The following is a 22,858-nucleotide window of genomic DNA, read 5'->3' on the forward strand; positions in this document are numbered from 1 at the left end:
GGGGGCATACTCACACCCAAGAGGTTTTTCTTCGAATTTTCTTCAAGTTTGCAGAAAAATATGAAAAGTTAAAAAAGGGGTTGGTGGGTTAAATCCCTCTGACATTATAAAAGTGTTGTCTGCACATGTGGGGAAGGAAGAAGCCTCAGTGTGCTCAGCAGCTGAGGCTGGGAGCCTTGCTGGGCCTATGATCTTTGGTAGTGGTGGCAACGAAGGGGTAGATGCTGCAGTGAGTTCAGCAGCAGAAAGGGGGAAAGCAAATTGTGTGTGTGTTTTTTTTTTTTGGGGGGGGGGGGGTTAAGCCACAGAAGGCCCAGCAGCTAAGGCTAGGAGACTCACTGGGTCCAGGATTGGTGGTGACGGTGGTGATGGAATTCTCTTCCCCACAAGTGGGTTTCTTGTCTAATGATAATCTGCACTGGTAATTAATGCTAGTCTTGTAATATATCAGAGCAAGAAAAATTCTGTAAAAATTTTAAGACTATATCTAAACAGAATTGATATAGTGCCAGTTACTTCTCTTGTTCTCTTCTCAGATCAGAAGATTGTGAGTTATCATTCCTGCCTTTGATGCGCACACAGCAAACTGCCCCAGAAAATGATGGGTAAATAAAAATCAGCCAAGCAGTCACACATTAACAGCAGTTTCAGTCCAGTTAGCACATGTTGGGACTAACTTAAGCTCCCTTGATCTCAGTGAGATTGAAGGGTAGTTGGATCAGGTCCACTGTACTATTAAAAAAATATCTTCTGAATAAAGAAAGTAATTAGATACTTTATGGTTTTAGGTTGTGACAGAGGCCATAAACATCAAATCCGTTGAAGTCATTGGACTTAGAAGGGAGTAACCTTGTTTGCAATTGCAATGTTCAGGGTGTTAATATATCTTCATTGGAAGTAATTCCTTCTTATTTCAGAGTGGAACCTGCTTTAAAATAATAAAAGAAAGACACAAAGAAAACCATTGCTAGTATCAAAATAAAATGCTGCCTCTCTTTACTATCAGTTTTGGTTGCATGCTGTAAACTCTGGATTGGATCCCTCAAAGTACTAATAGAACAGTTTCTTACAATAACATAAGTAGTGTGCATAACCATTACCAAAGCAATGTACAAAGTATGATGCAAGACTTGCATAGTGTTGCTTATTTTGTTTGTTGTGCCCCCGCCCCCATGAAAATGGACTCATAAGCTTTGCAAAGGCCTTTCTGTAATTATTCTTCTCACTCTTCCACTTTGCTCTTCCTCTCTCCCTATTCTCTTGCTGCTTTGTCAAATATCTTCCAATTGTGCATTATTCCCAGTTCCTTTGTCTTTTTGCAGGAATAATTGGTCTTGTCTTCTCTGTGCCCTTAACTGTGTGGTTATTATGAGCATGTATGTCTCCTACCAGTATGTGGCTTTTGTGGAATAGGCAGAGCATCTAGAAAAATGGTTCTCTCCTGTGGCTTGTCCTCTGCTGAACTGCTTTCCTCCTCAGGTCCCTCCTCTATGGCTCCTTGTTTGAGACAAGTAACTGGCTCGCCCACCTGCTTCTCTGTTTCCTCCTCCTCAAGTTGCCGTCTTCTAACTTTGTGAAGCACTATAGAATAACAAGTTAGACAAATACAAGTTCAACAAGATGTGGCACAGCAGGGGCGTAATGAGGCAGCCCTGGGCAAACTGTAGCCCTGGGCAAAACCTGAATTGGATGCCCCATGGGCGGCCACTCCACCACGACCAAAACTTTTTTTTTTGCACCAGGACATTGGTGCCTGCAGGGGGTGACATATCAGCACCATAATTTCAGCATATCATCAGGAGACTGTCCTTATGCTACTCCCCAAGTTTGGTGAGGTTTGGTTCAAGGAGTCCAAAGTTATGGACTCCCAAAGGGGGTGCCCCCATCTCCTTAGCAAAGAATGGGGGATGGGGCACCCCCTTTGAGGGTATCATCTGGAGATGATGGCACCCCCCAAGTTTGGTGCAGTTTGGTTCAGGGGGTCCAAAGTTATGGACCCTCAAAGGGTAGCCCCCATCTCCTTAGCAAAGAATGGGGGATGGGGCACCCCTTTGAGGGTCCATAACTTTGGACTCTAAATACCTAACTGCACTAAAATTAAGGGTACCATAAGGACAGTTTCCAGATGATACCCTGAAATCTTGGTGCCAATACATCCAAAAATGCGCCCCCTGCAGGAACATCCCAGAAATTTGCCCAAGAATCTTTGTTCTACATTGAGTTTTCTGTATTGCTGTCCATGGGGGTTGCATGCTGGGGGGGGGGGGATTTCTGAAGTCACAGTCTCAAAACTTTCAGGGTCTCATCATGAGACTGCCCTGATGATACCCCCCAGGTATGATTCAGTTTGGTTCAGGGGGGCCAAAGTTATGGACCCTCAAAACTGTAGCCCCCATCTCCTATTAGCTCTCATTGGAAACAATGGGGGATAGGGGCACCCCCTTTGGGAGTCCATAACTTTGGACTCCCTGAACCAAACCTCACCAAACTGGGGGGGTAGCATAAGAACAGTCTCCTGATGATACGCTAGCCTAAAAACTGCTCCCCCTGCAGGCCAAAAATGGAAAACCACTAAAATACCCAAAAACGAACCCAGCATTTTGATGCCCCCCACAAGGTGATGCCCTGGGCAGCTGCCCACCTTGCCCAATGGGCATTACGTCAGTGTGGCACAGCAACGTGAGCTACCAAAAGCTTATATGACGTTCAAATTTTGTACAGCATGTTACACTGAAGGCAGCCAAGGTTTAAGGCTCCTTCCGCACATTCAGAATGATGCACTTTCAGTCCACTCTCACAATTGTTTACAAGTGGATTTGGCTATTTCGCACAGTAAAATCCAGCTGCAAAGTGGATTGAAAGTGCATTATTCTGCATGTGCAGAAGAGGCCTAAGTAAATCAGAGCCTGTGAAAGCACAACAGATTTTTTGGATCAGGCACACCAATAGGTTTCTGTTAATCTTTTGTACTTGAGTGTGATGGTGACCTTTATTGAAAGACAAGTCTCTGAGATGTAATCCTGCAGATTCTTTGGTAGACATAAAATATTTCTGGGTTTGGTGCTGTTCTGCCTGGCAACGCTCCTTCATGTCCAATCTTGAAGTCTATTTTGAAGGATTGCCATTTAAATCCAATGTATGCCATGCATAGCATGTCCTTGGCCCAACAGGGTCTTCCAAATTCTGATCCTGTGTAGCACAGCCCTTAAAAAAGAGCTGGTAATAAGGAGATACAAATCAGCACTGACTTCCACACGTCTCGAACAGGGCAGCCATCTTTGCAGTTTCCCATCCCATCCCTCTAGGAACCATTTTGCTAGGCAGGAAGTGACAGAGCTACCTGTCCAAAAGTTTTCATTTTCTGATCATCCCTGCTTGAGAACCTGCTGTATCAAGAGTGATTACACAACAGTATACCTGGACATGTATATGATTCTGATTGACATATTTAAAGAAGAATTACAGAGGGAAGTTCAAGAAATTTTGTTTCAAGATAACCTGAATTATGCCTTGTATGAGTGAAATGTTTGGTTGGGATCATTTAGCATGACCCAGTATTGCTGAAAAAGAGCCTTTCCCACTAACACAACAGCCCTTGTAATACAACATGATATCCAATTTGCTTGAGTTAAAAACTTTCATTTTTCCCCCCATTAACGCATTGTGTTTTTATTAATGTGTTATTTTACACCCTTCACTGCCTTTACTTATTCTAACACATTTTTTATTTTTAGAAAGAAGCAAGAAAGGCTTAACTCTGGTAAGTTTTCAAGTTTAATTACTTATAACGGGGAATTAGGGTATCCTGGAAGTAATGAAGTGTGATGTTATATTTAGACAGCCAGGATCAGCAGGACAGGATCCAGGGTCATTTCCTGAATGTGAGCATTATGGCAATCCCTTGTCTATGCGCAATGGCACCAAGAGGCTTGGCACCTAATACCAGGTCAGTAAGGGTTTAGAGAATTACAATAATGTCTCTCAATTCTGAGATCTGATTGCAAAATCCTTGCTTTCCCTCGAATGCATGCCTGCGTCATGAGCAGTCTAGACCTGCAGAGGTTGGGGGAAGGGATGCAAAGACTACAGTGGGATGACAGTGGACTCACACAATCTGAGGAACTGTAATCAGTTTGTGGATCAGGCGCATAAGGTCAAGTCATCTAACTAGAATAATCATTGGATAATTACAGTGATTAAATTAGTTTACAAGTCTGACTTAAGTGGTAGTCATCTACTAATAATCTCCCTGGGGCTTTGTTAATGGGAACTCAGTTCTTTGGATTTGACTGATTTATTTCAGTTTATTGTGGAGACTTAATTGGCAAAACAGATGGAAGCTGCAGTTAAAAAAAGCATGCAAAAGGAAACGTAGCCCAATGCAGGACTAGGATCATATATAAACAGTAAAACAATCAACTTTCTTACTATCACTGAATCTTTGGTTTTGTCTGACGAACATTTGTAAAAGCAGTTATTTACCGTTGCATCTTCAGTGCGGTCCCTCATGGGGAACATTTCAGGCCAGCTGGGGAGTTAGACTATCAAGCTTCTAGATGACTTTTTAGCTCCTGAGGAATTCTCTGCCCTCTATCTCAAGCCGAAGCTTTCCTATCCAAAGATATGCATGAAAATTTAGGAAATACTCCTTTCCCCCAATTCTCAATTTGCTAACTAAGAATGAGAATTTTTTCTACTGGCTTATATTTTAGTTGCTGTGGTGAGGAATTTTGAGAGGATGGCTTTTTTAAAAAAATGTCAGAAATGTAATACGACGATGGCACAAAACAATGAACATATTGAGTGCCTCTTCTGTTTGAGCAAAGGCCACATTGTGGAGACCCGCCAAGCTTGTCACCTTCTAATTCCTAAGGCCAGGCAAAAAAGGCTGCACATCATAAGACCTCTGCATCATAAGGCCTCCCTGTGGGAAAAATCCCTCAAAGCCTTTGACCTGCTGGCCGAAAAAGCTCCCAAGGACTCCCATATGCCTTCTGTGACTTCTGTGACTTCAGATTGCCCCATGCCCACTTTGGAGTTGACTGGTTGAAGAGCTGTTACACCAGTCTCCTGGAAACTGGGAACAGACCACTACCATCTCAGCATCTATTTGGTGCTGAATGTCTTCTCCATTGAGTTCTCGTGTTTCCTCTCCTTGATATTGTTCGTCTTTATGCACTTGAGGCCAAGATACATCTCTTCAGTTGGCATCTATTGGCATCTCCCTGACTCTGGGAAGTAACATCTCCTCAACTCTGAGAAACAACATCTCCTTGACTCCAAGAGAAAACATTGCCTCAACACAACTTTCACCTCAATACTGGGGACATTCGCCTCTGCCCCAAGCATCAAAATGGAGCCAATGCAACTCTGGAACAACCTGGACTTCAGAAGCCTATTGGGGCATCATTCCATTCTGCATCATTTCAGTTACACCAGAAGTCCTTCAACATCTAGGAGGAGATGGTCTTCAGTGCATTCCTCTGACAGGGGTGTCTTTGAGGTACTCGTGCTCAGTGAAATATTTTGTGGAGCTTCTTCAGTTCACCAGGACTGTATGAAAGGTGCATTGTGCTAGCTTCCTTGGGACTGTTGTTCTGGAATGCATATGTCCCACTGTGGACAATGGGGTATCCCCCACCCCCAGTTGTCATCGTCCACAACACTGGCACAAGGCTCCTGGAAGCAGCTTTCGTCTACTATAGACAAGCTTACCACCTCCAAATCTCACCTTTCACCAGAACATGAGGATGCGTCTGATATCGAATCTGATTGAGAATTAGATTGTGCATTCCTTCCCCGAAGACACCTTGGGGATCCTTCACCTGGTTCCCCTACTGAGGATTTGCAACATTAGTCAGAATAGTTAATCAATATGGCAAAGGCCTTGGGTGTGGTTTACGACCAGACCAATCCTAGGTCAGCTGACCCTGTTATGGACATTTTATATTGTCGAGATACAGGCCTGGTAGCCTTGCCCTTGATTAAGGGTATCAAAGGTATCACTGAAAACATGTGAGCGAAATCATCTTCCAGCCAGACTTCTACCAAGAAGATAGAGAACCTCTATAAAATCAAGGAACAAGGTTCTGAAAGCTTCCACCATTCTGTCACCAACTTCATCGTGGCAGAAGTGCTACCTTGAAGATATAAAAAAGGCGCTCACTCTGCACTAAACTACAAGGAAGGGTGAAAACTGAATTATTTGGGGAGAAAAACCTACTTGTCCACAGACCTGGGTCAAAGGGTCTCCAACTTCATGGCCCTAATGGGATGCTACCATATGTCTTTGTGGGATCACTTGTAGAATCAAAGAGTTGGAAGAGACCTCAAAGGCCATCAGGTCCAACCCCTTGCCATGCAGAGATACACAATCAAAGCCCCCTTGACAGATGACCACCAACCTCTGTTTAAAAACTTCCAAATCAAGAGATTCCACCACTTTCTAATGCAGTGTATTTCACTGTCAAACAGCCCTTACTGTCAGGAAGTTCTTCCTGATGTTCTGGTGGAATCTCTTTTCCTGCACTTTGAATCCATTACTCCTTATCCTAGTTTCTGGAAGAGCAGAAAACAACCTTGCTGCATCTTTAGCATGGCATCCCTTTATGTATTTAAACATGGCTATCATGTTACCCCTTAACCTTCTGTCCTCCAGACTAAACATACCTAGCTCTTCTCTTCCATTGGGCATGGAATCCAGATCTTTTATCATTTTGGTCGCCCTCCTCTGGACCCGTTCCAGCTTGTTAATATCCTTCTTGAATTGTAGTGCCCAGAACTGGAGACAGTATTCCAGGTGAGATCTGACCAATGCTGACTAGAGAGGTACTATTACATCCCTTGTTCTAGTCACTATAGTCCTATTGATGCAGCCCAGAATTGCATTGTCTTTGTTGGCTGCTGCATCACACTGCTGACTCATGTTCAGTTTGTGGTCTGCTAAGACTTTCAGATCCCTTTCACAAGTACTGTTGTCAAGCCAGGGGCAATCCATCTTATATCTGTGCATTTCATTTTTTCTTTTTAAGTGTAGTATCTTGGATTTATCTCTGTTGAAATTCATTTTGTTAGTTTTGTCCTAGCTCTCTAGTCTGTCATTTGAGACTGCTCAAAAGAGCTGAATGGCAGTAAATAGAGCTGGTGACTCACCAGAAGCCCTACCTCTCAGAAGCTGTGGAGAAGCACACAGCCAAAAAAAAAGGGGGGGGGGCCTCAAGCCCTCAAAAAACAAACACACAGGCCCTCAAAAACACACAGTTAAAGATTTGGTTTTAAGTGTATTGCTTTGTCTCAGTGTATTGATGACATTTCAGAGGACGCAAAGACTGTGGTTAACATCTTGTTTGAAGAGAGGTGCAGATTTGCAAATCAACAATGCAGATACAGCTCTTAGCCACAGAGGTTGCAAAATTGGTGGATAAGGTTGTTGTGAGGAAATTGCCCACACCTATTCCTGATAAGGGTTTTTACTCCAGGTATTCCTTTACTGATAAAAAAGGAGCTGAGAAAAGACCAATTTTGGATTTGGCAATTACAGCCCAATCCAGATCCGGGAGAGATCTCTGCAGTGGCTGGGGGCAGCATGGTAAAGATGGTGCTACGCTGCCTCCTAAGTGACTTTGGGTGATGTGGAAAGGAGGGAAATTGAAAAACCCTCCTGCGATCCAAAAAGCCTCATTGCAGAAATAGACTTACACCTCACTTTTCAGTGGTGTAAGTCTGCCGTCACAGACGAAGGCATTCCTGGGCTGAAACCCTGATGGAAGCTGATTAGTCAGCTCTACCCCTGGAATTCTCCCGGCCTGCCCCCCATGCGCCAGCATGCTCTTAGACATCAGCATTATTCCCGGGTGCTGTGGAGCTGTATAGTACCTGCATGCTGACGTCTTTGCTTTCTCCACTGGCACTGGTGCTCCTTATTCTAGTGCAGTGGTTCTCAACCTGGGGTCGGGACCCCTTTGGGGGTCGAATGACCCTTTCACAAGGGTCACCTAAGACTCTCTGCATCAGTGTTCTCCATCTGTAAAATGGATAAATGTTAGGGTTGGGGGTCACCACAACACGAGGAAATGTATTAAAGGGTCGCGGCATTAGGAAGGTTGAGAACCACTGTTCTAGTGGGTGGGCAGACGTGCCAGCATGGCCCTCCACTGCTTCCATAAACTGTTCCCCCAATTTGGATTGGGCCCTAAAGCACCTCAAGATTTAGAATGATACATCTTGCTGATATCCTCCCCTTACTGTCACAGCATTGTTGGTCTGCAGTTCTAGATTTAAAGGACGCTATTTCCATCCATCAGTTACACAGAACTTGTTTTGAGATTTGAATGTGAAAGAATCTACTGTGAGTATACTGTTTTACCATTTGGTTTAGCAACAGCTTCACAAGGTTTCGTCAAATGTGTTTCAGCTGTGGTGGCTTCCCTGAGGGTGGAGGGCTGCTCTAGCTGCCCTTACCTTAATGACTGATTCTTCATCACAGTCCAACCTGTACTTAGCTGTAGACATTTTGAACAGACTGTGGTTTGTAATCAACTTTGAAAAGTGCCAGTTGCAGCCCACACAGTCCAGTAGATTCACTTGAGCTGTTCTGAATGCTACTGAAAATAAGATGCTTCTGCCAGTCCCCAGAGTGTGAGCCATTCAAAAATTAGTTTCTCAGTTCTCTAAAGAGAGATACCAAAAATTGGTCTAAATCCAAATATTACTGGACCTTATGACAACTACCACAGCTGTGGTTCTTCACGTGCGAGTTTTACAAAATTGGTTTATGAGAAAATTCCGGTTGAACTTAGATCTACAATGGCATAGGGTAGGCTGTTTATTCCAAGAGTTATTACCAGATCCCTCACATGGTAGAACAGTGATGGCTGTCTGTTCTGGGGTATTGATCTGGGTACACTCCCTCACAATCTGTTGATTTTCATGCATGCATCACTAAGTGGTTGGTGTGTGTGATTTGGCAACTCTGTGGTACAGGGAAAACTGTCTTGGTCTGAGTTTGTATGTACATAAATGTACTCAAGAGCCATTAGACATGCTCTCACCTCTCTTTCGGTCATCATTGCAGGGAAATTATTGTTGATTACCACGAACAGTATGTTGACAAAGTACTATGTCAATAAGCAAGGGTGTACGGTCTCTCTTACTCCATGCAGAGAGTAAGGATCTGTCAGGATCTGTCTATGGCAATGTGCTTTTCGTTGCAACATTTCCTTACATGCCATACACATAAAAGGTGAGGACAGCAGCACTGCAGATTTTTGCCAGTGTTCTTCCAAACCCAAATCACTAGAAGAGCAAGCATTACACACATTTGATGTTTGGAGGGCGCTGCTTTTTTATTTACATCGTACATGCTCCTTTGTTGGACCGCTGTGTCTTTGTTTAAGGATAATATGCTGTCTCTTACTGCTAGCCTCCGAAGCTGATTATTATGTGGAGAAGATCTACACACAAAGCTGCCAGAGGACAATTCTGCCATAGATATCATTCAGGGAACCACAAGACCCAGCTTTTAATCTGAGTACTACCTCTGTGGGCCGGTGGCATCTTTGTAAACATGGAGTAGTGGTGTCCTTATTTCTCTCTAGTTGAAGAGTTTGGATTGTTGCTTTTACTTTATCAGTTATTATAAATGATATTTTAAATCAGTACAATGAAAACTCTATGACTAAAGGTTTTTTTTTTTCTCCCCAGGATAATTTGTAAATTATTTCAGAAAAATGGAAACATTAAAATGCAGTTTTTCTAACTTGACTGAAATGATTAAGAGACTGAGATGTGATTCAGTGAATTCCCCGTCCAAACCTTGTTTCAGCCATGAATTCATTGTGGCCCCTTTTCTGGCTTTGGCCCCCATTTACAGCAATAGTACTTATCTTCCATGTTATGGGTTTGTTTAGAGATTACCAAGATAACATACTTTTAAAAATATTAACACACAGGAAGGGCTGGTTGCAGACATGTTATGAATGAGATCAAAATCAGATGTGAAATTGATTGCTATAACTGAACTCTCTTCTGTTTAGATTGAATGATGGAAGCATATCTCTTATTGTTGTCCGGAACACCTCTCGTCCAGGATTTATTAAACACCTGAAAAGATACGCCAGTGTAAAAAACCAGGTAAAGGCTTACTTACTTAAAGTGTTGTTTAACTAGTTATACTTAACATCACAGCAGAAAGCAATCACATAAGGCATAACACAAAACATCTGAAGCAAAACTTATAAAAGTGCAAAGAAAAAATTTTAACATGGAGGTAAATAAACTAGAGAAGATATTAGTGTCTTCATAAGAAGACTTAGGTTCTTGTCGAAATACATTAGCCCACTTTTATCTGATTTCTGAAAATCACCAGACTAATACCGATTAGCCTATTTCCGTCCATCTGTTGTGGTTATTTAGACATCTTATAGATAGGAGTCATAAGGGAATAAAGCTGCTAAACTGATTTTGAAAACCAAGAAATACTATATTTAAATGTAGTCTGTATTGGGATTAAGGGAAATGGTGACTCATTTTAATTTTCTGGATGAAATATTTAATTTTTCACTTTATGCAGAGCATGTAGGGCCAGTGCATACAAGACAATATACGACAGATGCTCATACAGCACTCTTGGTATACAGTGAATCAAGAAACTATTTGGAAACTACTGTAGCATTAGAGAGGAACGGTAATATTTCCAGTGGAAAACTACCTTTGATTTCCTTTCAAGGAAAGAACAATTAGATCATAAAAGGAGAATCATGTTGAGCAGCAAATAATCACCCCTTATGCTGGTCATACCCTGACATGGATGGCCCAGGCTCAGAAGCATGGATGGTCAGATCTCAGAAGCTAAGCAGGAACTAAGCAGGGTTGTTGCACAGAGGCAGGCAATGGCAAACTGCCATAAAAAGCATAAATGAAAGAAGTCTTGACCTTAGACACAAGTTAGAATTTAACTGTTAATATTGTGCAATTTTTGTGTGTGTTAGTTCAACTTTCCCTTTGTTGAGACGTACACTGTTGAGGCAGTAAAAGTTCAGCGAAGAACGAAAAAGGACTGTGTCAGTGAAGAAAATGTAGAATCTGCAGAAGAGACGTATCCTTGGAATATAGATGGTGATTTGATGGAATGGACATCAGAAATCCTTGTTCGGTAGGACAAAACAAAGCATATTAACAAGAAGTTCTAATAGTTAGTGGATCCATGAGTTTCTCTGATCTTAGTGTAAATTTAATGTGTTCTCATTTAGGTCTCTAAGATTCAGCATGCTAAGAATCACCTTACATTTCTGCATACAACTAGTTTTGCTTATGCACAATAATCCCCCCATAGATTTCTGCATATTCCTTTAGACACTGTTCTGGTGACCAGCAAATATGTGCAGAAAGCACAATGGCCACAAGAGCAACTTCATTTTGGAAATTAAATAGTGATGTAGTGGTTAAGAGTGGTGGACTCTAATCTGGAGAACTGGGTTTGTTTTTCCTGCTTTTCTGCATGAATCCTGTTGGGTGATCTTGGATTAGTCACAGTTCTGTCAGAGCTCTCTCAGCCCCACCTACTTACAAGGTGTCTGTTGTGGGGAGAGGAAAGGAAGAAATTTGTAAGCTGCCTTGAGTCTCCTTACAAGAGAGAAAGGTGAGGTATAAATCCAAACTCCTCTTTGTCCATTGAGGGGCCAGTTTGACAGTATTGGACCGTTTGATGTAATGATTCAACTATGATTGGGAAATTCCACTTTACAGTGAAGCTCATTGGGTGACCATAGGCCACTAGTCATTCTGTTTTAGTATAGTAAAATGGAGGTGGGGAGCCCTGATGTTCTTCCTCTGAGTATAGAAGGATTCCCACCATTTAGTCAGGGAGGAAGGAACAGACTTGAACTTTCTGCTTCCTGTGAGGGTCATCCATCTCTCCTCAGTTTTTTTCTAGCCTTGGGAGAGCAGTAGCCAGTTGCCTGTGCTGTTTTTTTCCCTGTGCTGCATATTACCATATACCCAATCCTTCTCATACATTATACCTTATATCTGCTATTCAGTTTATTTTTCTTAGTCTTCCATGTATTCTTTCCTCTCATCTTCTGTTGGGGTGGGGGAGAGGAAGAAAGAAGTCTATCCCCTGAGCCCTGCGGGGATAGGGCGGGATACAAATTCAATAAATAAGTAAGTTGGTTATTTTTGCAGGGCTTCTTTCATAGCTCTTAGAAACTTCTAAAGGCTTGTAAGGTATCCCGCTCGGGCATCCAAACCACAGAGAGACAGCTGGCAGCAGATGGCTTCTTATTCCTTGAACAGGTTGCTCCAGTCTCAGCTTCTTTGGGAATGGTACCACCATTTACAAAGACCAAAAACTGCACAAAAAGGCAGAGGGCAGACAGAATGGCACTTGCCTTCTCAAGGGTTCCTGTCCAAACACCAGCCACGGAAACTACTCTAGAGGAGCCTTCTGCAGACAGAAAGCTTCCATTCTTACTCCCTCTGGTCCCTCCAGGGAGAACTGTGCTGCAACTCTGCAAGCTGGTAATGTTTGTTTCCTTGATGCCCCCTGATCTAATTAACATCACTATGGTGATGATGGGGGAACAGCTTAATGCAATCCTGCATCAAATGGTTATTGTAACAGAAGGCTGTCCATTCTACATCCCCACTTCCAGGGAACCAGGCTTCAGGGCAATCAAGAAAGGAGCACTGCTTTTCATGGGCTACCAAAGAGGCAAGGAAGATGGGGAAGTCTAGCCCAGTTAAGAGGTGGCTAGTTCCACATACAGCAGAGCGGGATTCAAGGAGGAAGGAGAATTCCTCTTGAAGGAAGAAGAGGAAATTCAAATTCTTGAGCAATCAGTGTGCTTTTTCAAGGTGAAGGACTATCAGTACTTGCTGACCAAAAACATTGGCCGTCTTAGATCTTAAAGAATCTTGGGGAGGGGGAGTGAAGGAAGACCTGAGAAAATATCTAAATATAAAAGGAACCGAAAGTTCTTTTCCAATTTGAGTCCAAGTGAGACTTAATTTTTCAAAAAGCTACTTAACACTGAATGGGCAAACCTATGGGCGACAGTTTCCAGGATTTGTTAAAAAAAATTACGTTATGCCAGCCTATAATGACAAACGTCTTCAAGTTTTTCTTGTAGACACAATGGTGCCTCCTCTGCAGTCCTCTGGCATACTGTGGGAAGATGGTGAAAGACAGAAACAGGATAGCCTGGAAGGAAGATCAGACCAAGCCTCAGAGAAGTCCCATGAGACCATTAGAGTGGCAATCTGGGCATCTGCCCCTGCCTCTGTTATTTCAAGAGCAGCTATTACCTGGGCCCGCAAGATTCTTCAACAGTTACCAGAAGATGAGTGTAGACTTCATGAAGGGGCTTCTAAGGGCACTGTCCTTCACAGCACATACAACCCTGGATTCAACTCTCTTTTCAGCAAGGTCAAGTGCATCAGCCACAGCTACTAGATGCCTCCGTTCATTAAGGGCATGGCAGGTGGACTTTCCCTCAAAGGCAATTGTCTTGGTGTACCTGTTCCATGGAGACAACCTCTTTGGGGAGGCCCTGATCACATTTTGATCAAAACCTGGGACAAATATAAGGTCATACCCAGAACCCTGAGAAGGTCTGATAAATGCCAAGCCAACAACTATTTTTTTCATACAAACATTCTCTTCCAAATTTTGGACAGAAGGACCGAATGGAACACCTCTAGAGAGGTGACCAAGAGGACAGCCTTCCACTGCAAATTTCCAAACAAGGAAAACAGACAGGATGATGACCCAAAGAACAATAAGCCTGACTCCTTAGCGGCTCCAGTGAGAGGAGGATTATTCCTTTTCCAGGAGCCATGAATTCAATCAAAGGTGGACTCCTGGTTGATAGAGGGGGTGGCAATGAGTTATGCAACAGACTTTCTCTTCTTCCCACTAGAGTGCTTGGTTGTCTCTCCCATCACTTGCAGTGCTCAAAAACAAACAAACAAAAAGGACAGAATAATAAGTTACAGACCACCTCCTATCCATTCAGGCCATTAAGAGAGTTTCTGCAGTAGAAAAGGGCCAGGGAGTTTACCCTCTCTTCTTCACTGTTCCCAAGAGGATTGGGGACTGAAGAGTTCCTAAACCATTTCATAGAACTGAAACACTTCCAGATGGAAACTTTAAGGTCCATTTCGGAATCACTACAACTGGGTGAATTTCTGACTTTCATCCAGCTGACCAATGCCTATCTCCATGTGCCAATTTTCCAAGGTCATTAGACGTTCTGTTGTTTCTGAACAGAAAAAAGACACTACTGGTTCAAAGCACTGCCTTTCAGTCTCTGGATGGCCCCATGGGTCTTCCTGAAGCTCATAATGAACATCGTGGTGCAGCTGAGACAGTGGGAGACTTGCTTCCATTGCTGTTTGGGTGACCTTCTGATAAGGTTGTGACCAAAAGATACCAAAAGGCTGTGGCAGACATGCAGCAGATGCTATCTTGCCTAGAAGATCACAGGTTCATTGTGAACAGACTAAAAAGCTCATTAATACCATCACAAGTTCTGAAGAAGAAGAAGAAGAAGAAGAAGAAGAAGAAGAAGAAGAAGAAGAAGAAGAGTTTGGATTTATATCCCCCCTTTCTCTCCTGCAGGAGACTCAAAGGGGCTTACAATCTCCTTGCCCTCCCCCCCTCACAACAAACACCCTGTGAGGTAGGTGGGGCTGAGAGAGCTCTGAAGAGCTGTGACTAGCCCAAGGTCACCCAGCTGGCGTGTGTGGGAGTGTACAGGCTAATCTGAATTCCCCAGATAAGCCTCCACAGCTCAAGTGGCAGAGCGGGGAATCAAACCCGGTTCCTCCAGATTAGAGTGCACCTGCTCTTAACCACTATGCCACTGCTGCTCCTGGAACACTTAGGAATTGTAATTTTATTTATTTATTTTATTTATTTATTGTTGCATTTTTATACCGCCCTCCCCCGGAGGGCTCAGGGCGGTGTCCAACATTAACAACAGACAATAAAACAAGATAAAAATAAATTAAGACTTAAAATGCAGCATTCGATATCAAACCTTATTTAAGTTTTAAAATAGATGGCATCCGGCTATTAAAACCTCCTCTTAAGAGAGGGACAGTGGGTCTAGAGTGTTTCTCAGCATGTTTGTTTCGGGCACCCACATCAGCGGCTGGTCTCCCCAAAGGCCCGGTGGAAAAGCTCAGTCTTACAGGCCCTGCGGAACTCATTGAGGTCCCGCAGGGCCCGGACAGCTGGAGGAAGAGCATTCCACCAGGCAGGGGCCAGGGCCGTAAATGCCCTGGCCCTGGTGGAGGCCAGCCGCATCATAGAGGGGGCGGGGATCACCAGCAGATTGGCCTCCGCAGAACGCAGAGACCGGCGTGGGACATATGGGGCCAGACGGTCTCGTAGGTACGAGGGTCCCAAGCCGCGCAAGGCCTTAAAGGTTAAAACCAATACCTTGAAGACAATCCGGAATTCAACTGGGAGCCAGTGCAGGCGACGCAACACGGGCATGATGTGATCTCTAAAGGCACCGCCCGTGAGCAGACGTGCCGCCGCATGCTGGACCAATTTTAATTTCCGGATCAGCCGCAAGGGGAGGCCCGCGTAGAGCGAGTTGCAATAGTCTAATCTGGAGGTGACCGTTGCATGGACCACTGTGGCCAGGTCCGCTTGGGAGAGGAAGGGGGCCAGTCGCCGGGCCTGGCGAAGATGGAAAAACGCAACCCGGGTTGTATGGGCCACCTGGGTCTCCATTGAAAGAGACGAATCCAGGTGGACCCCCAGGCTGCGAACTGAGGGCCGGTGCCAATGAGACCCCCTCCCCCCCCGGGGGCTGAAAGGCCCCTCCCCCCCCCCCCCCTCGGCCTAGCCAAAGGATCTCCTTCTTTGTTGGATTCAGCTTTAGCCTGCTCTGCTTCAACCAACCAGCAACCGCCTCCAAACAGTGCTGCAGAGCTGCAGGGGCGGTGACGGCTCCACCGCCCATCGACAGAATGAGCTGGGTGTCATCAGCATACTGGTGACAGACCAGCCCAAAGCTCCGTACCAGCTGAGCAAGGGGTCGTATATAGATGTTGAATAACAGCGGGGACAGCAGCGCTCCCTGAGGTACACCGCAATAAAGCGGGCACCCTCGGGAGGCCTTGTCCCCACACCACACTTGCTGACTCCGGTCCCGGAGAAACGAGGCAATCCATTGAAGGACAGTGCCCCGCACTCGAAGCTGGCCAGGCGGTGGGTCAAAAGATCGTGATCGACCACATCAAACGCTGCGGTAAGATCCAATAATACCAGCAGCGCCGATCCGCCTCGGTCAAGCTGCATACGGAGCGTGTCTGTGACGGCGACGAGAACAGTCTCCGTCCCATGCCCAGCACGGAAGCCGGACTGGAAGGGATCGAAGGCCGATGTGTCCTCCAGAAAACCTTGAAGCTGCTCCAACACCACTCTCTCAATTACCTTCCCCAGAAACGAAAGATTCGAAACTGGGCGGTGGTGGCCGGATCACTAGGATCTAATGACGGTCTTTAAGAGTGGGCGGACCACTGCCTCCTTCAACCCACCAGGAAAGACTCCTTGCTCAAGGGAGCTATTGATAATATTCAACAGGTGGGGTCGTAACTCCTCTCGGCATGTTTTAATAAGCCAAGAGGGGCACGGATCCAGAGGACAGGTAGTTGGTCTAACAGCAGCCAAGGCTCTGTCAACAGCGGCTTCCGAGAGCAGGGAAAACTGGGCCAAGCAAGGGCCAGAAGACGGCAAGGGAGCCTCCAGTTCGCAAATTGTCTCCAAAGTGGCAGGAAGGTCCTAGCGGAGCAACGCGACTTTATCTGCGAAATAGATCATAAATGCCTCAAAGCTAATAGCCAAGTGATCATTTTTTGAACCCTCTGATAATGAGGTAAGCGACCGAATAGTTCGAAACAATTGTGCTGGGCGGGAGCTAGCAGATGCGAGAGAGGAGGAGAAGAATACTCTCTTCGCCTCCTTCATCGCCATCTCATAGGCCTTCATAAACGTCCTATAAGATGTTCGCGCAGCCTCGTCACGAGACTTCCTCCACACTCGCTCTAGCCGTCTAAGCTCCCGTTTCAGACAGCGTAGCTCCTCGGTATACCAAGGAGCCAGCCGAGACCGGGGTCGTAGAGGGTGCCGGGGAGCAACAACCTCGATGGCATTAAAGAGGCGGGTATTCCAATCCACCACTAGTCCATCGAGGGTGCTGGTGGGTTCAGGATCCCATAGAGCATTCAGGAATCCAACAGGATCCATAAGTCTCCGCGGGCGAGCAAAAATCCGCTCGTCGCCTAGACGGGGGTGTTGTGGCATGTTCAACCGAACCTTCAGGGCATAGTGATCAGACCATGGCACTCTATCACAAGAGGATATGACCACATTTACACCCGACCCAAAGATCAAATCCAGAGTGTGACTGGCCTCATGAGTGGGGCCAGAATTTACCAAGGAGAGACCCAGCGTCGCCATGGATGACACCAGGTCCGCGGCTACCGCACATGAGGCAGTGTCGACATGGACGTTGAAGTCCCCCAAGACAATAAGTCTGGGGAACCGCAGCGCCCAGTCCGCCACCACCTCCAGCAGCCGCGGCAGGCCATCCCCTGGGGTGCTAGGCGACCGGTACACCAGAAGGACAGCCAACCTCTCCGATGCCAACCACTCCAGGCCGACACACTCCATACCAGTGATCTCCGGGACCGGGATGGCCCTAAAAGGGATGGAATCACGGATGAACATCGCCACGCCTCCCCCCCGGCCCTGTGTTCGTGATCGGTGGAGACACGCGAAACCCGGTGGCGCTACCTCGCCCAAGGCGACGGTCTCGCCTTCTTGCACCCAGATTTCGGTGACACATGCCAGGTCCATCTGCTGAACTCCGAGAAAATCTCGGAGGACTGCGGTCTTATTATTTATGGACCTGGCATTTATCACCAAATTGAAAGATTTGCACCATCTGGTGTGCCAGCCCAGGGTCATTGGAAACCAAAGCTCCTTCAAAAATACAGGAGCAGTGGGCAGAGGTGCTAGTGGTGACACCATTTTGGTCATGGAGATTATGTTTTTCTACTGTGAGATGAGTGTGTGTGCGTCCTCCATTCAGACAACCATCACTCAGGGACTTGCTTCACCAGGGTCCGCGCTTGGTGGTTGAAAATATAGTTACAGCAAGGTATTCCACATGGAAAGCCTTTGTCAGGTGGTGTTAGAGAAAAGGAATTGACTCTCTCCATCCAGAGGTCACCAACCTTCCAGACTTTCTTCAGGACAAGATCAAGACAGGTTTGAGAACTGCGTCACTCAGGAGGCAAGTGGCTGCAATATCAACAGTGGTCCCTAATCTTAATGGCTGGCTGACCTCACAACATCCACATGTCTGGGTTTCTAAAAGGAGCAACATAGAGAGATACTCCCCAGGTTTATAGATTCACAACCTCACAGCTAAATACGATATTGATAGCTTTAATAAAGGCTCCATTTGAGCTGATCAGACACATTTTACTGAAATACTTACAAATATAAGTGTCTTCCTTGTGGTCATAACTTCTGCCAGATGGATGTCAGAACTGGGAGCCTTGTCGATTGATCTGTTCCTGTGTGTCTTCCACAAGGCAAGGTGGTGCTCAAAACAAATCCCTTGTTCTGCCCCAAAGTTAATTTAGCATTTCATAACCAGCAGAAGATTAACTTGCCCTCATTTTATCCTAACCTCACACATCTTAAAGACAGGATATGGCACATGTAGGATGTTAGAAAGTTAAAACCCCTCATTGTAAGGGCACAGAACTTACATAGGACCGACACCGTGTTTATATCAATTTCTCTGAAAATCCAGGTGCCAAAATCTCTGCTTCAACCTCAGTAAGTGCCTCAAGGACCGTATTATTGAAGCTTAAAAAGCTCATAATTTTGAGCCTCCATCAGGTATCATGGTACATTCCACAAAAGGCATGGCAACCGATGCTGCCCAATACAAGAACGTCTCAGTGGAGGAGATGCGCAGGCGGCAACATGGTCATTAGTTTCCACTTTCATTCATCATTACAAAATTTACATGTATAGCTTAGCTGATGCAGTATTCAGGAGAAGAGTTCTGCAGCATGTTGAAGGTCCAAATAACGATGGCCCATCCAACAAATAGAAAACTACTCTGGGAGATCCTAGAAGATGTTCTTCGGCTTAGGGAGAACTATCATTGGGAACTTACCATGAAGAGTCCATCTCCTCCGAGCATAAGAGGACATCTTGCGCTCTTAGTCCATTGTTATGTTAAGGCAACTGAGTATCTTCCTGTTTTTCTGTAGTTCTTTAGGGCATGTTTTTTCCCTATATTTATATATTGTGAAAACTTTTCTTTCTGTTGTCTGTTAGCTTTGACTATTCTGAGTTACAATTAACAGTTATGTTTCTAGCCACTGGTGTTTGGAATTTACCGGAACTGAGGAGAGATGGGTGTCTCCCACAGGAAACCAGAAGTTCAAAGTTTGTTCCTGTCTCCCTGGCTGTGGTGAGAATTACCTAGACACTGTCCTCCTATGGCAAAGGAGAACTTCATGGGAGTTCTCAATAGTTGTCTTTGGAAGAAGGATAAATAATGGACTGTTTAGACAGTCCAGAGTGATAGAGCCAGTTGGGTCATGTAGATGGTTTTATCTTGCCACCTTTTACATCTAGAGTTCTCTGCAGATGTTACATTGGATGACTGGAATCATTTCCACTCTTATGATATTCCCAGGTTAACTCTCATGGATGTCTCTGTGTACTATGTCTGTGTAGCAAAAACTAAAGTGAGACATTTATCTCAGCTTGTAAGCTTAATCTTTGAGAAGACATGCAGTTAATCCTCATTTGCTTATTGGTTACAAACACTACACAAAACATGCTGATGTTGTCATTTCACTTGTATATTGTGTGTAGGTGGGATTGAGGTTAATTATTCATTGTTCCACGTGTAAACAAACTCCACTTACTCATTGTGTGATTCTCCCTTACTAAATAGTTAAACAGTAAGGCTCATTCTGCATAGCATATTTATGAGTTGCAGTCATTATCAATGAATTTGTTTTCCATTTATAAAAAGGGAAAACCATAAATCAATGAATTTGTTTTCCATTTATAAAAAGGGAAAACCGTAAATCAATGAATTTGTTTTCCATTTATAAAGAGGGAAAACCATAAATAGGCTGTGCAGAATAAGCCTGAAAACAGTAACTTTTTGATTTGTCCGTAGGGAGATTTTCTTAAACTTTTAAGTTTTTGATAATTTATTTCTGTGTTTAGACAAATGCAACATAAAGTGACAAAAGTGTAATGAATTTTCCCTTTTCTAACATTTTAGGGTTCATCCTGCATTAATTTGTCTATATGGAAGCAATGCCGATACAGTAGAAAACCCAAAAGGATTATGAAGTTCTCTTTAGAAGAAAATGATGAAAAGCAATTCCCTATTTTTCAGCTGAATCATGTTTACATCTTGTATATAGCAAAGTACTGTAGATTTCAAACTAAATCTGGATGAGAAATTCCTGATAAATTCTTCATTGGTATTTGATGCTTATTTTATGTCACACATCCCTTGCTAAACAGTCTTCCACGATTAAGCATCAGTCTTCTGTTTTAATTGTCAATATTCCAGATTTTAGGAATTCACTGTGAAACAGTACCAAATGAAACTGTTCTGGCTATTGATAATGCAATTTCTAAAAAAAGAAATCCCCAGTAAATATATGTGGCAAATAGTATATGTAATGGTAATTTTATTTGAGCAGACAATATTTTAGTACAGCAGTTGAATTTTTTTGTTATTTTGTGTGTTTAAATCCAGCCTTCTCTCTGGACTCAAGACTTGGGACCAGCAGCATCTCCTACTATTGTAAATATTTTTATTTCACTTGTTTGTCAAAAAAAATTAAGAAGGAACTACTTACATAGAAATCTAATTGTTATTCATTCTGGAACCATAACCAAATGTTTTAATTAAAAAGTTGCACTGATTCTACTCAGATTTAACACAGCTTTCACAGCCTATTGTTTCATCTGATGGGAAAGACCCTGTAGGGTAGGCTAAACCTATCACCATCATCCACAAACACCTCACTTTTTTTTCCTCCACAGCTGTTAGGTCCAACTGCTTGCTTGTTTGTTTGGCTTTGGAGACATAGACCGGTTGTTGGAACCTCAGCACACACCGTTTATCATTCAGATAGGCATATCAACACAGACGTGTTGCTTCGGAAATTACGTGATTACGATCCAGCAGGATCAGAACAAAAATGTGTTCCCATTAATGACCCTGCCTGTGAGTCACAGTTGACATCCCATTTCCTTTTTCTATCCACAGTGGGATTGAAGAGGCAAGGTTGGTTAGCATGCTAGGCATTTTCCAGTGGCGGCTGCAGGGCAGGGAAAAATACATTTAATAAAATAGCACCAGATCACTTTTTACCACATTTTTTCCTTTCAGTCCTCACACTTTGAAGCCTTTGACAATACAATTGGCCTCTGTTCAAATGTGTTTGGCTTGAAGTGCAATATTTTACCTTCTCCCTGAGCTGTACTATTGAGATCTTTTACAAACTAGAACACCATATGAAACTGGAAGATCTAAATCATTGCTTGCTGAGTACCATCTGAGAATTGTAAAACCGACACTTAACTCTTCTATAAGGAATGAAACATGCAGTGTTTTAGTATGAAAGATATGTTTGAAAGGCTGCATATTAACTATGAATAACTACATCTGTCAGATTTAGCACTGTACATACTGTACAGGCATGCTCCAGGGAATATTGATAATTTTTATATAAAAATATACTGAAAACATGTTGTACTGCATTCTAAAAACATATTGGAGGTACTCTTTACAGCTATGTCAAGTTTGCCCACAATATTTTGCTACTTACATTCGTGACTTGTCGATCGTCTGCCTAGTAAAGCTATGCAGAATGTGAAAATGGGGGAAATCGAATGGCAGTCTCAAGACTTCGTGCTTCAAGTATAAAACGACATTGCATTTCATAGTGCTTTCTTAGCAATCAACAGTTCAGTCTTTTTGTGCTTATGTTCCTGTAAAACTAGAGGCTGATCTCTCAATCATATCTACCATTTTTCTTCATACATTCTGACATGCATTTTGAGACTCGAATCTGTCCAGTCTTGTAGTAAATGTCTTTGGTAAAACTGATCATTGTCTACAATATTTAATTGTCACTGGAAATTTGGTTGCTTAGTCTTCCATTTGGTTGCTTTGTCTTCCATTCTCTTCTTGAGGAATAAGTTTGTATTTTCTTTGGAAAAAGCCAACCTGAAACACACAAGTTCAGAATTCATTTTAAATGTTGGCATGTTCATAATACAGATAGCTACAGATACCTTTATATGATCGTATTACTACTTTGTATATTATATCAGTGTTTCCCAGTTGGTTCATGAAGTTCTTTGGGGGACTCCAGGGATCCACAAGCCCTTGGCAAGGATAGAGGCCAACCCCTCCTCACTCCCACCCAACTAATATGAACATTATCCTCTTATTGTCAAAGGCTTTCACGGCCAGAATCACTGGGATGCTGGGTGGTTTCCAGGCTGTATGGCCATGTTCTAGCAGCATTCTCCTGACGTTTCGCCTGCATCCGTGGCTGGCATCTTCAGAGGATATGTTAGTTGGAAAGGAAAGCAAGTGGAGTATATATACCTGTGAGTAAAGGTCATTGGGTGAGGGCATCTGAATAGGAGTGGCCTGCAAGTGAGTAACAATGAAGTGTAGCATGCGAGTAACAAAAGAGATAGCAAGGTCAATAGGTGAGACATCTGAATAGAAATAGTTCAACAAGACCAAGAACAAGCCACATGAAC

The 22,858-nt window shown here is 43.8% G+C and overlaps 2 protein-coding genes across 2 annotated transcripts in view; one reads left to right on the forward strand and one right to left on the reverse strand.

The window, feature by feature from the left end:
* The window catches only part of CERKL (ceramide kinase like), a 71,524-nt gene extending 49,334 nt beyond the window's left edge, over positions 1-22,190 (forward strand). Inside the window, exons 8-13 of the mRNA XM_048484018.1 lie at positions 537-605; positions 3,735-3,760; positions 3,838-3,946; positions 10,035-10,131; positions 10,989-11,152; positions 20,346-22,190. Coding sequence (XP_048339975.1) covers positions 537-605; positions 3,735-3,760; positions 3,838-3,946; positions 10,035-10,131; positions 10,989-11,152; positions 20,346-20,415 — 535 coding nt within the window. The 3' untranslated portion in view covers positions 20,416-22,190. The remainder of the gene's footprint in view (positions 1-536; positions 606-3,734; positions 3,761-3,837; positions 3,947-10,034; positions 10,132-10,988; positions 11,153-20,345) is intronic.
* The window catches only part of ITGA4 (integrin subunit alpha 4), a 72,532-nt gene continuing 70,420 nt past the window's right edge, over positions 20,747-22,858 (reverse strand). Inside the window, exon 28 of the mRNA XM_048484015.1 lies at positions 20,747-22,310. Within this exon, the coding sequence (XP_048339972.1) occupies positions 22,233-22,310 (78 nt within the window). The 3' untranslated portion in view covers positions 20,747-22,232. The remainder of the gene's footprint in view (positions 22,311-22,858) is intronic.

The sequence above is a fragment of the Sphaerodactylus townsendi genome, linkage group LG02, assembly GCF_021028975.2.
Source record: "Sphaerodactylus townsendi isolate TG3544 linkage group LG02, MPM_Stown_v2.3, whole genome shotgun sequence".
NCBI classification, from domain to species: Eukaryota; Metazoa; Chordata; class Lepidosauria; order Squamata; family Sphaerodactylidae; genus Sphaerodactylus; species Sphaerodactylus townsendi.